At 44.7% G+C, this 14,335-nt stretch overlaps 1 protein-coding gene across 1 annotated transcript in view; it reads left to right on the plus strand.

Moving 5' to 3' along the window:
- SLC36A2 (solute carrier family 36 member 2) overlaps positions 1-13,541 on the plus strand; it is a 30,736-nt gene extending 17,195 nt beyond the window's left edge. The window contains exons 8-10 of the mRNA XM_008067783.1: positions 6,257-6,423; positions 8,982-9,151; positions 13,270-13,541. Coding sequence (XP_008065974.1) covers positions 6,257-6,423; positions 8,982-9,151; positions 13,270-13,541 — 609 coding nt within the window. The remainder of the gene's footprint in view (positions 1-6,256; positions 6,424-8,981; positions 9,152-13,269) is intronic.
- The last annotated feature ends 794 nt before the right edge of the window (positions 13,542-14,335 follow it).

Consider the following 14,335-nt stretch of genomic DNA (forward strand, 5'->3'; position numbering starts at 1 on the left):
TAAGGGTCAAACTTCATGTTTTTATATGTACTTATGTAATTGTCTCAGGACAATTTGTTGAAAAAACTATTCTTATTGAATAGTTTTGACAACCTTGTCAATAACCAATTGGCCATAGATACATAAATTTATTTCTGGACTCTCAGTTCTAGCTCATTGATCCATATGCCTGTCCTTATGTCCATACCACAGTTTTGCTTATTATAGTTTTATAGTATTTCACTTTAATTTGTATATTTACTTTTTTGTCTATATCTTGTTTTATATACTCTTAGTGGTTGTTCTGAGGATTATAATATATTTCTATAACTTTTCAGTTTACTTTAAGTTAATATTTTGCCATTGCAAGTAAACTGTCAAAATTTTACTATATGACTCTTTGCTTTCTCCCCTTTAGGTTGTATTGCCATATGTATCTAAACACATTAAAATACCAGCAGATAATGTTATCATTTTTGCTTTCAATACTCATACACATCTGGGTGCTGTGGCTCACACCTGTAATCTCAGCACTTTGGGAGGCTGAGGTGGGAGGATTGCTTGAGTCCAGGCATTTGACACCAGCCTGGGCAACAACATAGTGAGACCTTGTCTCTACAAAACATCAAAAAATCAGCCTAGCACAGTGGCGTGTGCCTGTGGTCCCAGCTACTCAGGAGGCTAAGGTGGGAGGATCGCTTGAGCCCAGGAGGTCGAGACTTTAGTGAGCTATGATCGTGCCGCTGCACTACAGCCTGGGTGACTGAGTAAGACCTTGGCTCAGAAAAAAAAAAAAAGATTAGTCATACATAGTCTTTGCAATAAACTTACTAGGAGCAAAATCATACCCAGATATTTACCATTTCTGTTGTTCTTTCTTCACTCCTGAGATTTCGTTTCCCTCAGGTATCATTTCCTTCAACATCGAAGAATGCTCATTAGCACTTATTTTAGAGCAGGACTGCCAGTGACAAATTCTCATTTTCTTTATCTGAGATTGTCTTTATTTTGCCTTTATTCCTAAGGGATATTTTTGCACAATACAGAATTCTGGGTGGACAGTTCTTTTTTGTTCCATCACTTCCTTGTGTTTCTGATGAAAATTTTGCAGTTGTTTGGATCATTGTTCCCGTGTATTACATATTGTTCTTCTCTGACTGCTTTCATTATTTTTTCTTAAGTCTTTGTTATTACCAGTATATTATATTGTATCTAATATACAATATACTCTATTGTACCAGTATATTATATTGTATATAGTTTCTTTGAGTTTGTCCTGTCCGGGATTCATTTCATTTCTTGAATTTATAAATGTATGTGTTTTACCTAATTTGAAACATTTTCAGCCATTTTTTTTTCAAAAAAAAAATTTTTTTTTGCACCAATCTCTTTCCCTTCTCCTTTTGAGATTTCAATAACTTGAATGTTAGACTACTGGTAAAACAGTTGTCCCTCAGTATCCCAAATTCGCACATACTCAAGTCCTGCCATAGGCCCTGCAGAACTCATATATATGAAGTCATCATGCCATATATATGGGTTTCACATTCTATGAATACTATATTTTCAATCTGTGTCTGGTTGAAAAAAATCCACATATAAGTGGATCGTGCAGCTCAAACCTGTGTTGTTCAAGAGTCAGCTATATATTTCACAGGTTTCTGAGGCTCTGTTCATTTTTTTCTTTTCTTTCTCTTTTTTTTTTTTTTTTTGAGTTGGAGTCTCACTCTGTCGCCCAGACTGGAGTGCAGTGGCCGCTCCCGGCCACCGCAGCCTCGACCTGCTGGGCTCCGGCGATCCTTCCGCCTCAGCCTTCCAAGTAGCCGGAATTACAGGCATGCGCTACCACGCTCGGCTGATTTTTTTATTTATTGTAGAGATGAGGTCTCGCTGCCCAGGCGGGTCTCGAACCCGCAGGCTCAGGCAATCCACTCACCTCAGCCTCCCAAAGGTGCAGGATTACAGGCTGAGCCACCGAGCCTGGCTGCTCTGTTCATTTTTTTTTAGTCTTTTTTTCTCTTTGCTGCTCAGATTAGATCATTCCTGTTGCTCTGTTTGCAACTTTACTAACTCTATGTTCTATTATCTACATTCTGCTATCAGGTCCTCCAGTAAAGTGTTAAAAAATTGTTTTATTTTTCATTCTAAAATTTACATTTGGTTATTTTATATTGCTTCTATTTTGCTGAGAATTTATATTTGTCCATTTATTTCAACAGTGTTCTCCCTTAGTTTATGAAGCATGGTTATAAAAGCTGCTTTAATATCTTTGTCTGCTAGTTCTAATATTTTAGTCATCTTAAGACTGACCTATTTTGCCTTTTCCTTGAGATTTTTCTGGTTTTTATATATTGAATAATTTTAGACTGTATCCTACATATTTTGAAAATCATTTTATGAGACTCTGGAGTCTGTTACCATCATCTTGAAAATGTTAATTTGGGGTTTAGCAAATTGTCAACCTGGTTAGATTCAGATCACAAGTCCTGGTTCACTGTCTGTGGGATTTGGTTTCATGATCCAACTAGTTTCCAAAGCCCTTGAAGTGATATTTGGCTGTACCCTGCCTGAGTGCCACCCAGTGAGCAGTCTGTCAATGGAATCTACACGATAGTTCAGTTATCAAAGGCTTTGCTTTGATGTTTCCCATTAGTTCTACACATATACAGCTCAGGGCTGTGCCCAGGACTTTATCCACGGACTTTAGAAGATTGCTTTCCTTAGTTTCCTCTTCTCTGTTGTCCTGCACACTTGCCAGCTCCCAGTGGCTCCTTTGCTTATCTTCTGGCTAGAAAACCAGGGCTTTAGCCTCCCCTACACTGTCCTGCACTTCCTGTGACCAGGTCTGCCTCTAGGGTTGAGCACTGAGTGAAAAACACAATAGTGATTCTTTCCAGGGCCAGTTTCATGAGCATGCAACCCATGCAGCTGCATAGGTCCCACCTTCAGAAGGATCTCATATTTGTTTTAACACTCTGCTTGCACCGTCTTTAACCAAAGGGCCCTGCATTTTCATTTTGCACTGGGGCCCAAGTACTATGCAAACAGTTCTGATGCTCCACGCTCGTCAGACTCCCAAAGCCCACATTCCCAGTCCTTCTGCTCAGAGAAGGATTTTGTCTCAGATTTTTAGGTGCCTGGGTGACCATCATAGTCATTAATACACCCACATACTGCTTTGTGACTGGGACCTGCCATGGGGTCATGGCCTGGAGAAAAAACAAAGAAACAGAAAAGTGGAGATTCTCTCCATCCTCTCTATCTCATGGGGTCCCCTGTTCTATGTCTTCTAGCCAAGAAGAGAAGATTTCTCTTGGAGTTTTTTTCTATCTGTATAGAACATTGCATAGTTCTAGGATTGAGGCTTCCTTTGAGTTTAAACTGGAACATATGGAGGGAAAAAAGCCAGGAAACTCGCCACCATGATGGCAATTTTGGGGAGTTTTGATTTCCCTGCACAATCCACCTGCTACTATTTACTATTCAGAATCCATGCATGGTTGCCTTACATATATATTCTGTTCAGGATTTTTAAGTGTAATCAGTGAAAAAGATATAGTGGAGTGGGCTAACTTCATCTAGATGGAACTAGAAGCACTTTGTTTTTAGAATTTGGAGCAGTTATGGAAAAAGGCAGAATGCAGTGGTTGAGCAAATGACTTTGGAGGCAGAATGTGCTGAAAATTGGTTTTGTTTGTTTGTTTTTGTTTTCTGAGTCAGAGTTTCACTCTGTCACCCAGGCTGGAGTGCAGTGGTACGCTCACTGCCACCACAGCCTCGACCTGCTGGGCTCAGGTGATCCTTCCACCTCAACCTTCCAAGTAGCTGGAACTACAGGCGTGCACCACCACACCCAACTAATTCTTTTGATTTATTGTAGAGATGAGGGCTCACCAAGTTGCCCAGGCTGGTCTTGAACTCCTGGGCTCTGGCAATCCTCTCGCCTCGGCCTCCCAAAGTACTGGGCTTCAGGCATAAGCCACCACCCCCATCCTTAGAATCTTGTTTGACAATGAGTACTCTCTGAACCCTAATTCCTCAACTATAAACTGATGATAATATTTGTTCATTAAGTATTTCTTGAATGTCCACTGTGGGCTAGTGATAATTAGTATCAGAGTTGAAATTATCTTTAGATATCTTCCAGCCCAGTCTCCAGTTTTACAGAAGAGGAACCTAAGCCTCAGAGAGGGAAAGGAACTTGGGCTAGGTCACCAGCTAGGAACAGCGCAGATGTGACTGAGATCCAGTCCACCTGACCCCCAGTTCAGGAACCTTACCACTCTATGTCACCAGTCACTTATGTCTTTGACTGTGGTAAAAGAAAGAGAAAGGACACCAGCTACTTAGTCTGATCTGGCCTTCTGAAAAGATCATTTTTGACCTGGAAAATATCCAGCAAAAACGCATTGCAGGATGTGAGAACTCATAATCCCCGCATAATCTTCAGACAATTTCCTGAGCACTTAAAGAAAGTGGAAAGTCACAGTCATGACCCAACATGACACTGCCCTCAAGCATCTTCCAATTGCCTGAGGAGGGAAAGAGTTGGGAGAACCGAGAATGTGCATCCAGGACCAAAAATATTTAACAAAACAAGGGAAAAGATGCCAAGTCCCTATTTAATAATAAACATACCCATTGCTACAGAAGTACGGGCAACACTGGGTAGAAGCAAGGACTTGGACTTTGGAAGACACCTGCCCCTTTCAGGCTCTCTGACTTGGGCCACGTTACTTCATTAAGAATTATACAAATACCAGCTGTGTAGAGTTCTGGTCTTCACAGTATTGAAAAATAAGAACAGCCAACAATTACTAAGCCCTAACTATGCCGTTACAGTGCTCATGTAATTCTCTACAAAATTCCAACAGGTAACTTTTACTTTTGTCCCTATTTTTGGATAAGGAAACTGAGGCACAGACCGGCTAAATGGTGTGTGTAAAGTGTGCTTAGTATACAGCTTGAACAAGGAGCAGGAGAAGGTTGGGTGGTTTCGTGAACAACCCAAGGAGGAAATTGGGGAATGAGAGGTGGGAGGGTTGGTTCTAAAGATAGACATGACCTTCAGATGCCCAACAGACAAGAGGCATTCTTCTCCCATTCACCAGGCCCACCTTGCAGGTGGTGGGGTGGGGGGTGCACTAGAATTAGGAGTCTTAAATGCCTTGGAAAGGCTGGGAAAAAGTCAGTGGATGGGGAGAGGTGGCCTCGACTTGGATTCTCTTAGAGCCAAGTATGCACGTGGGGGAAGAAGAATTCTGCGAACAAGGGGTGCAGGAAAATGCAGTGCTGGGGAACTGGAGAGCTGTAATCCCAGGTACCCAACCCCCTGTATATCTGATGTCTCAGCCTCCTCACTGTCCCCTGATAGGAGTATACAAAACTGGGAGTCTTGAACTCAAATGCCTTTGGACAACCTGGTGTAAGTCAGTGGGCGGGGGAGAAGTGGATGGAAAAAAAATGTTGCACCTAAAGGCACTCAAATGCAATTGTCTCAGAGACCATGCTGTCTAAGCAGAATGTATCTGCTGGCCAGGTCTGGCAGTCCAGGGTGTTGAGATGGCCTAGAAAACCCGAGGGGCCCTTCTGGCTCTTAACGGTCCATGTTCATCTTGTGACTTCAAGCCTTCCTTTTTTTTTTCCTTTCCTTCGGTTTCCTCCCATCCCCTCCCATTTCCTCCCCTCTTATTCTTTCCCAACTTTTAAATTTAGTTATGGTGAAATACACCTAACATAAATACCATTTTAACCACATTTAAGTGTACAGTTCACCTTATAAAGTATATTCGCATTGTTGCACAACCATCACTACCTCTCATCTGCAGAACTCTTAACACTGCAAAACGGAAATACTGTCACCTTACAAAACAGTAACTCCCCAATCCTTCCTCCTACTTATCCCTGCTCATGAATCTGACTCATATAAGCAGAATCATAAGGTATCTGTTGTTTTGTGGTTGGATTATTTCACTTAATATAATGTTCTCAGGGTTCATCCATGACGTAACACGTGTCAGAATTTCCTTCTTTTTTAAGGCTGAATACTATTCCATTGCCTGGATACACCACCCTCGGCTTATCCATTTTGGTGGACATTTGGGTTGCTTCCACCTCTTGGCTGTTGTGAAGAATGCTGCTATGAGTATGCGTGTACAAATATCTCTTTGATGTGCTACCATTCTTTGGGTAGACACCCAGAAGTGGGATGCCTTTTTCCTCTATGTTCACGTTGTTCTTTCTCCTCCTCTCTCCTTACTCTATGATATTTCTTTAGGTGCTGCCCCTGGAAAACAAGATGAAGGATGCCCGCCGCTTCCCAGCCATCCTGTATTTGGGAATGTCCATTGTCACCTCACTGTACATTGGCATTGGGGCTCTGGGCTATCTGCGGTTTGGAGATGACATCAAGGCCAGCATAACCCTCAACCTGCCCAACTGCTGGTACCTCTGTGGAACCTTGGGTGGTGGGCACTCGGGATGGTTAGAAATATGCAGGGCATTTCCTCTTCCCTTTCACAGCTGGGAAACTGAGTCTACAAAGCCTCCCACAAGGAGAAGCAGAGTGGCCATTAGAACCACGGTTTCCACATTCCCTGCCCAGGGAGCTTCTCCTTCAACAACAGCCTCCCAAATGGAGTTGTCTTGCCTTCTTAGTGTGAAGGGGGATATAACTGAAGTAGAGAGGACAGAAGTGAGAGTCCTTGGCCACCTCAGGAGAGAAGGGAGGGGCACTGGGAGAGGGCAAGGGACAGAGACAGCAGTTGGGGTGGTCACATTTCCAATGACATTTACCAAGACTCATGACCAAGTCCTGTTTGTCTAAGCCAGTGGTGCATAGCCCCAAGGCAGAGTAGCTAGGATGAAGACGTATAAAGCAAAAGCCAACTTGGGAGACCACTGGAATCTGAAAAATCGTATGTCCCAATATACCCAATTCATGTAACAATTAGCTGACACAGACCTCAATGGCACCACATTGAAATAAACACATGAACCCACATTGCACTATGCAGCATTTTCTCCACACCGGGGCATGTCATTAACTACAGGACGTCTCTGTCTTTTTAAACAGACTGTCACTTGGAGGTCTAGTTAGCCTAAATGGGGCTGCTTTCCTAGGAAAACCAATGCCACTCAACAAGCATTGACTGCATGCCTGTATTAAACAGGTGTCAGGCTAGACACACTGGCATGTGAATAGGGATGACATGAGTAGATTGACCTCACTACCTTCACCAGCTCGAGGGAAGAATAGATAGTGTATGTATACAAACTCAACCACAGAACAGAAAGAGAAGCTCCACAGAGTAGCAAACAGGCCTTGGGGATTTCCGAGGAAAGAAAGCACATCAGAAGGGGACAATGGGAAAACTCGTCCAACAAGACAGCTCCATTCAAACCAGGACCCTCGGTACACTTACTTGTACCACCTCCTGGTGGTGTATGAGTTATTACTCCACCTCTCTGAGCCTCAGTTTCCTCATCTATAAACCACAGTTTCATGAGGAGTAAGCTGGGTAGTGTCTAAAAGCATCTGGCATATGTATGGCACCTGCTTAAGAGGGGAATTTCAAAAAAAGGTGGGATTTGGACAGATGGAAATGAGCAAGAAGATGTGCAGGCAGCAAGCAGGACTAATGTGAACAAGAACTACAGACCTGGAGAAGTGAGCCTTTTTAAAGAATGTTTTACACACACCACACACACACGTTTATTAAACATGAGAGGTGCATCTACCACATTAGTGAACTGAAGGAAAGTAGTCATACCTCAACAGGTTAAAAACAAAAAACAAAAAACTTAGAACTCAGCATCCCCTGAAGTCTTACTCACACTCTGCCCCTAGCTTGAGGCCTGCAGGTATTACCGAAATGCCAGGGTCGTCCTTGTGGCTGGCCTCACAGAAAGCCAATCACTGAGACAGTGAGTATTACCAGGGAAGAAGACTTTTAATTGGGTGCCATCAGCCAGGGGACTGAGAGATCAGTCTCAAATCTGTCTCCCAGGCCAGTTGAAATGGGGGATTGATATGGTGGAGAAATGAATGCAAAACAGCAGTAAGGAAGGGTAAGGCAGCAATCGTTGTGAATGAGGGACCTGGGTCTCACTGTTTGGATGTGATGATTGGGTGAGTTTCAGGTCAGCCTCCTGAGGAAGGAGCTCAGACAATGCAAATATAAGTTGTAAGTTTTAAAATGGGGAGGCTTAATTTCTATGTTTAATCAAAAACCCCATAAAATCAGTTCTAAGGGGAAAGTAGGCTGGTTTCACAAGTAACCCTGTTTCTCCTTTTATTCTACCCTCAACTCCCATAATCTCCACACAGCCCTGTTTGTAAACTATCTCTTCCTCCAAGGATTTGGGATTCTACAGCTCTCTCAGCCAACTGGAAATAATTGCTAAGGATCCGTTATGTGCCAAGAGTTTTGGGGGTCCAGAGAAAAATTCCCAAGGACTGACAGAGATCACAGAGGGCTAGAATCTTTAGTTGAGGGTTTGTGGTCTAAGCCACTTGTCATCTGTATCAGCCCTGAGCCTCCCCTTCCTAAAATCTAAAGTTGAACACCAAATGACAGTGGTTTGTGAGGGTGCTTTATATAACCAAGTTCAAGATTCTTTTTTTTTTTTTTCCAAAAGCTCTATTGATTTATATATGAAATGATACATTCGTTTCGTGCTTTTCACAGTGTTTCCCCAGCAACAGCCTTTGTTTATCAATATAAACATCATTATATATTAACATTATCTTACATTAGTCAATATGAGCTTAATTGCACATGCCTCAATTCTCTTTACTTTGTCTAGAGATGACCTGTTCAGCTGTTTCCATTGACTCCATAATGTTTCACTCTGTTGTCACTGTATGCTCTGGTATGACTCCCTCCTGGCTCTTAGAAGGCCCCTCTCTGTAATTTTCAAACGGGGAAACAGAAGCCCCAGGGAGTGTCAGGTCAGAAGTTCAGGTTCGGAGGAGGCCAGCGCCCTGGTATGTCTTGCAGGCTGTACCAGTCTGTCAAGCTCCTCTACATCGTCGGCATCCTGTGCACCTATGCCCTGCAGTTCTACGTTCCTGCAGAAATCATCATCCCCCTCGCCATCTCCCAGGTGTCGCCACGCTGGGCTCTACTTCTGGACCTGTCCATCCGCCTCGCCATGGTCTGCCTGACATGTGAGTCAAAAGCAGACACAATGTTCCTGTTGATCTTTTCCCAGGATCTGTCAGGGATCAGCCAGATGAGAGAGGATGGACCTGACAACCTGCATTTACTGAACACTTACTGTATTTAAGGGGCCGTTCTGAAGCTTTACAAGTATTCACTCATGTAAGCCTCAGGGGCGACCATATTCCTGCATGTATCTAACTAGACAGATTTATCGGTGTCTGGACTACGGGAGTGACACAGCTTATTGAACAATAATCATAATAAGAACTGACGTTGGCTGGGTATAGCAGCTCACACCTATAATCCCAGCACTTTGGGAGGCCAAGGCAGGAAGATTTCTTGAGCTCAGGAGTTCCAGACCAGCCTGGGCAACATAGTGAGAACTTGTCTCTACAAAAAATAAAAATAAGTTAGCCAGGCATGGTGGTGTGTGCCTGTAGTACCAGCTACTTGAGAAGCTGAGGCGGGAGGATCACTTTGAGGCTGCAGTAAGCTATGACTGCACCACTGCACTCCAGCCTGGGCTACAGAGTGAGACAAGAAAGAAAGAGAGAGAGAAAGAGAGAGAGAGAGAGAGAAAACTGATATGTATTGAACACTAGTATGCGATAGGCACTGTGTTACACTCTTTCTAGACCACATTTCACTGTATTTTATTCCATCCTCATGAAAATTCTCATAAGGTAGGACTGTGACAAACCGTACTTTACAAAAAAGGAAACCGAGGCAGCAAGTAATAAATACCGGTCAGTAAATGTCAGAGGTGGAATTGGAACCCAAGTCATCTAAATCCAGAGCCAGTGGCCTTCATGACCAGGGCAGTCATTGAAAATGGGCAGCCTGGGAGTCTAATCTGGCAACAGGCATTGTTTGACCCTCACATTGTTGTACAGATTTGGACCAACGTTTAAAATGTGGACAATCTCCCATACAAATCCAGATTTCTAATTTGAGGGAGGTGGGGGTTCAAATGATTTGGCAAGCCTGGGGTCACATTCCACATCAGCAGCAGTCCGTGGGACTCCTTGGTCCCTGGACGGTCCTGTGCCTGCCTGTTGGCTGAGGCCAGCCCCACTCCCCTTCCAGCCCTTCCCCCCACAGCCCTCCCTCCCTGGCAACTCCCCTTCCCAGCCCCTGGACCTGGAGTACCCCTTTCTACAAGTATTTTACTAGAGGCCAAAGGAGTTGTTGAAGATTCCTATATAAAGCAAAGGTGACCCAGTGTCCCTAAGGTGCTTTTTGATCGCCATTAAAGAAGCTTCTTTTTTTAAGACAATTTTATTCCACTGCATGAACATATCACATTTTCTTTATCTATTCATCTGGAGTCGGACATTTAGGAGATTTTTTTTTTTAGCATGACAAAGTCTTTACTTTTAAATGATTATCAGTTCACCGAGTAACAGCATGCAACAAGTTCTTGAAACCTATCATCTAGTAATTTTGATGAAGAGAAACTCAAAGCAGCCTAAACAATTATGATTGTTCTAACCATTAGTGGGAATGGACTACTTTAAGGCTGGGGGCTGCTTCACCTAGGCTACAAATAACTACTTATTACTTTTTCACAGATAAAGTCCCTGATCTTTAAGAAAGCATTAGGGGGAAAATTATTTAATCCCTTTCTTTCTTCAAAGAATGGTGGGGGTTTTTTGCTTTTTTTTTTTTTAACCAGATCTAAGAAAGAAAAAGTCAACACTGAGTTATATGTTGCTTGAGCTAAACAACATAGGAAAACAGACAACATATGCCCATTAAATTTCTAAGAAATATGAGACTGGGCAAGGTGGCTCACGCCTGTAATCCCAGCACTTTGGGAGGATGAGGCAAGAGGACTGTCTGAGCCCAGGAGTTCAAGACCAGCCTGGGCAACATGGCAAGGCATCATCTCTACCATATATCAAAAAATGAAGCCTGGCGCGGTGGCTCATGCCTATAATCCCAGCACTTTGGGAGACCAAGGTGAGAGGACTGCCTGAGCCCCTGGGTTCAAGATCAGCCCAGGCAACTTGGTGAGCCCTCATCTCTACAATAAATCAAGAAAAATTAGCCGGGCGTGATAGCGCATGCCTGTAGTTCCAGCTACTTGGAAGGCTGAAGCGGAAGGACAGCCTGAGCCCAGCGGGTCAAGGCTGTGGTGATCGTGAGCATGCCACTGTACTCCAGCTTGGGCGACAGAGTGAGACTCCTACTCAAAAAAAAAAAATTAGCTGGGCATGGTACTGCACACCTGTAGTCCCAGCTACTTGGGAGGCTGAGACAGAAGAATTATCTGAACCCGGGAGGCTGAGGCTGTGGTGGCCATGACTGTGCCACTGCACTCCAGCCTGGGTCACAGAGTAAGACTCCAACAAAAAAAAAAGAAGAAGAAGAAGAAGAAAGAAGGAAAGATAGATGAGATACAAAGAAGAAATCTTTTAAGTTCAGAAATCTTTTAAGTTCTAAGTCTGTACAAATAAGCTGGGTTTACTGCTCTCCAAAAAGTGAAGAGACCTGCTATATAATACACAGAAATAATTTAATGCCTTTCATAAGAATGAGACTCGAGCTTTTTTTAAGCTTTGTATTTCATGAGGACATCCAAAGTGCCCACCCATGGAAGAGCCTCTTCCTTCTGCTACCTTCTGCTTCCTTCTGCTACGTGGTCATTTTCATGGTGCTCTGGGGATATCACAGACAAAGGCCAAGAGGTGACCCAGGTTTCACGCCCATCCTGCCAGAAGCAGGTCTGGGAGTGAATCATCTTCTCCTGGGTCTCCTTCTCCGCGCTGCAACTGCCGTGGGACCCCAGGGGCGCAGCTTCCTGGGCCTTGAACTCTTTCTCGTCTGCAGGCGGCCCTGTTCCATTTCAGCCTGAGCAGTCGCTTGGGCCTGCTTCAGTCTCTGAGTCTTGTACTTCTGGGTTTCCAACACCTAGGCGGGTTCTTCCCGGCCGCAACAGCTAATGGGTCTCCAGTGGCTGACAGGCCGAAGGGATTCTTGATTCTCGCTGTATAGACCCGTCCATAGTGTCTAGTAGACACTGATTTTCTTCTTTTGAGGTAATTTGACCTTGGAGACCCATTCAGTCTCAATTTGACCTTGGAGACCCATTCAGAATCTTAGAGATTCCAGAGAGCAAGGAATTTGCCCCAAGTATGAAGGAGGAAAATTTTTTTCTCCCCAAATTATGAGTTTATTTATTTGAAAAACAACTGGACAGAGACACACAAAATTTTGTTGTCAGTTTGAGATGGGGTCTCTCTATGCTGCCCAGGCTGGCCTTGAACTCCTGGGCTCGGGAGATCCTCTTGCCCCTGCCTCCAGTGTAGCTGGGACTCCAGGAATGTACCACCGCACCTGGTTGAATTTTTAATAGTAGTCTCTAGGGAGTATGATTAAGAGTATTAGAAGACTTTCGACTTTTACTTTCGATAACTGAATTTCTACTAAACAACTGGTTTATTTTATTATTTTATTTATGCATTTATTTATTTGTTTATCTGTCACCCAGGTAGGAGTGCAGTGGCACGATCACAACTCATTACAGCCTCAACCTCCTGGGCTCAGGCAATCCTCTCAGCCTCCCAAGTAGCTGACACTACAGGCACATACCACCATGCCTGGCTAATATTTTTTGTAGAGACTAAGTCTCACTATGTCGCCTAGGTTGCTCTTAAATCCCTGGACTCATGCAGTCCTCTCACCCCGGCCTCCCAAAGTGCTGAAATTATAGACGTGAGCTACCATGCCCATCTGGTTTATTATTATTATTATTTTTTTTTTTTTTGAGTTGGAGTCTCACTCTGTCGCCCAGACTGGAGTGCAGTGGCCGCTCCCGGCCACTGCAGCCTTGACCTGCTGGGCTCCGGCGATCCTTCCGCCTCAGCCTTCCAAGTAGCCGGAATTACAGGCGCGCGCTACCACGCCCGGCTAATTTTTTGATTTATTGTAGAGATGAGGTCTCGCTGCCCAGGCGGGTCTGGAACCCGTGGGCTCAGGCAATCCACTCACCTCAGCCTCCCAAAGGCGCGGGATTACAGGCTGAGCCACTGAGCCCGGCTCTGGTTTATTATTTTTAACAACAAACTAAAAGTTGGCTAATTCCGGGCCTCTCTGCCTATCCCCTGTCCTCTCCCCGCAGGCGTCTTGGCCATCCTCATCCCCCGCCTGGACCTGGTCCTCGCCCTGGTGGGCTCCGTGAGCAGCAGCGCCCTGGCCCTCATCATCCCGCCCCTCCTGGAGATCACCACCTACTACTCAGAGGGCATGAATCCCCTCACCATCGCCAAGGACGCCCTGATCAGCCTCCTGGGCTTCGTGGGCTTTGTGGTGGGGACCTACCAGGCTCTCGAGGAGCTGCTGGAGCCAGGACCCTCTCGCCCCTTTTCCAACTCCACCATTTGTATCCAGTGAGAATGGCTCTGCCCCTTACACCCCAGCACCTGACTTTGAACGACATGGGTCTTTTATACGCGTTATCTTTATGCCGGGCCTTTGCCTTTCTCTGGGCCAAGTCGTGGTGAAGTCAGAAAGGACTCCCTAGCTACAAGGTCTAAGTGGTAAATTTTTATTTTTTGTTATCTTTCATCCTCTTTTGTTTCCATCTTTAACTTTCCACTCTGTTGAGGGCGCTCCCTTGGAAGGCTCTAGAACCGTCTGACATTTTGGTAATTCACATGGTGAATTTCACACCTAACGTGGTGCTATGCAAGAGGAAGCCACCAGGGGGCCCCATGTAGCAGCAACTGGCAGACGCTAAGGACGCCCCCCTCCATGCTTTGGCTGACAGAGGGTTTCCCGTTTTCTGGGTGTGTTCCAAAAGCAAACACCAGGCGTGGGGATGTCATCCACAACCCGGCAAGGTGTGCACAGCTCCAGTGTCGCAATCGAGAGGGCCAAGATGACCAATGTGAGCTGCGACTCTCAGATAGAAAGGAGCTATCCGTGCTTATGTCAAGGGCAACGGATTTTCCAAACTGTTGGATAACGTTTTGACCCAGCTCAAAGTTTCCCAATAATGAGCAGGAGAGGCATGGAAGTAGATGTACCAGTGGGGGGGGGGGGGGCAGGGGAGTCACCATGAACATTGCTTAAATAAACTTTTCCACTTAGTTCTTGCAGCGTGCATTGTTGATTACCTACTGAGAGCCAGGCAGAGTGCAAGGTTTTTGCAGAAGATTGCAAAGATGGCCACAGACGGCGCGTGG

The sequence above is a fragment of the Carlito syrichta genome, unplaced genomic scaffold, assembly GCF_000164805.1.
Source record: "Carlito syrichta isolate Samal-C Ts95f unplaced genomic scaffold, Tarsius_syrichta-2.0.1 Scaffold107891, whole genome shotgun sequence".
Lineage (NCBI taxonomy): Eukaryota > Metazoa > Chordata > Mammalia > Primates > Tarsiidae > Carlito > Carlito syrichta.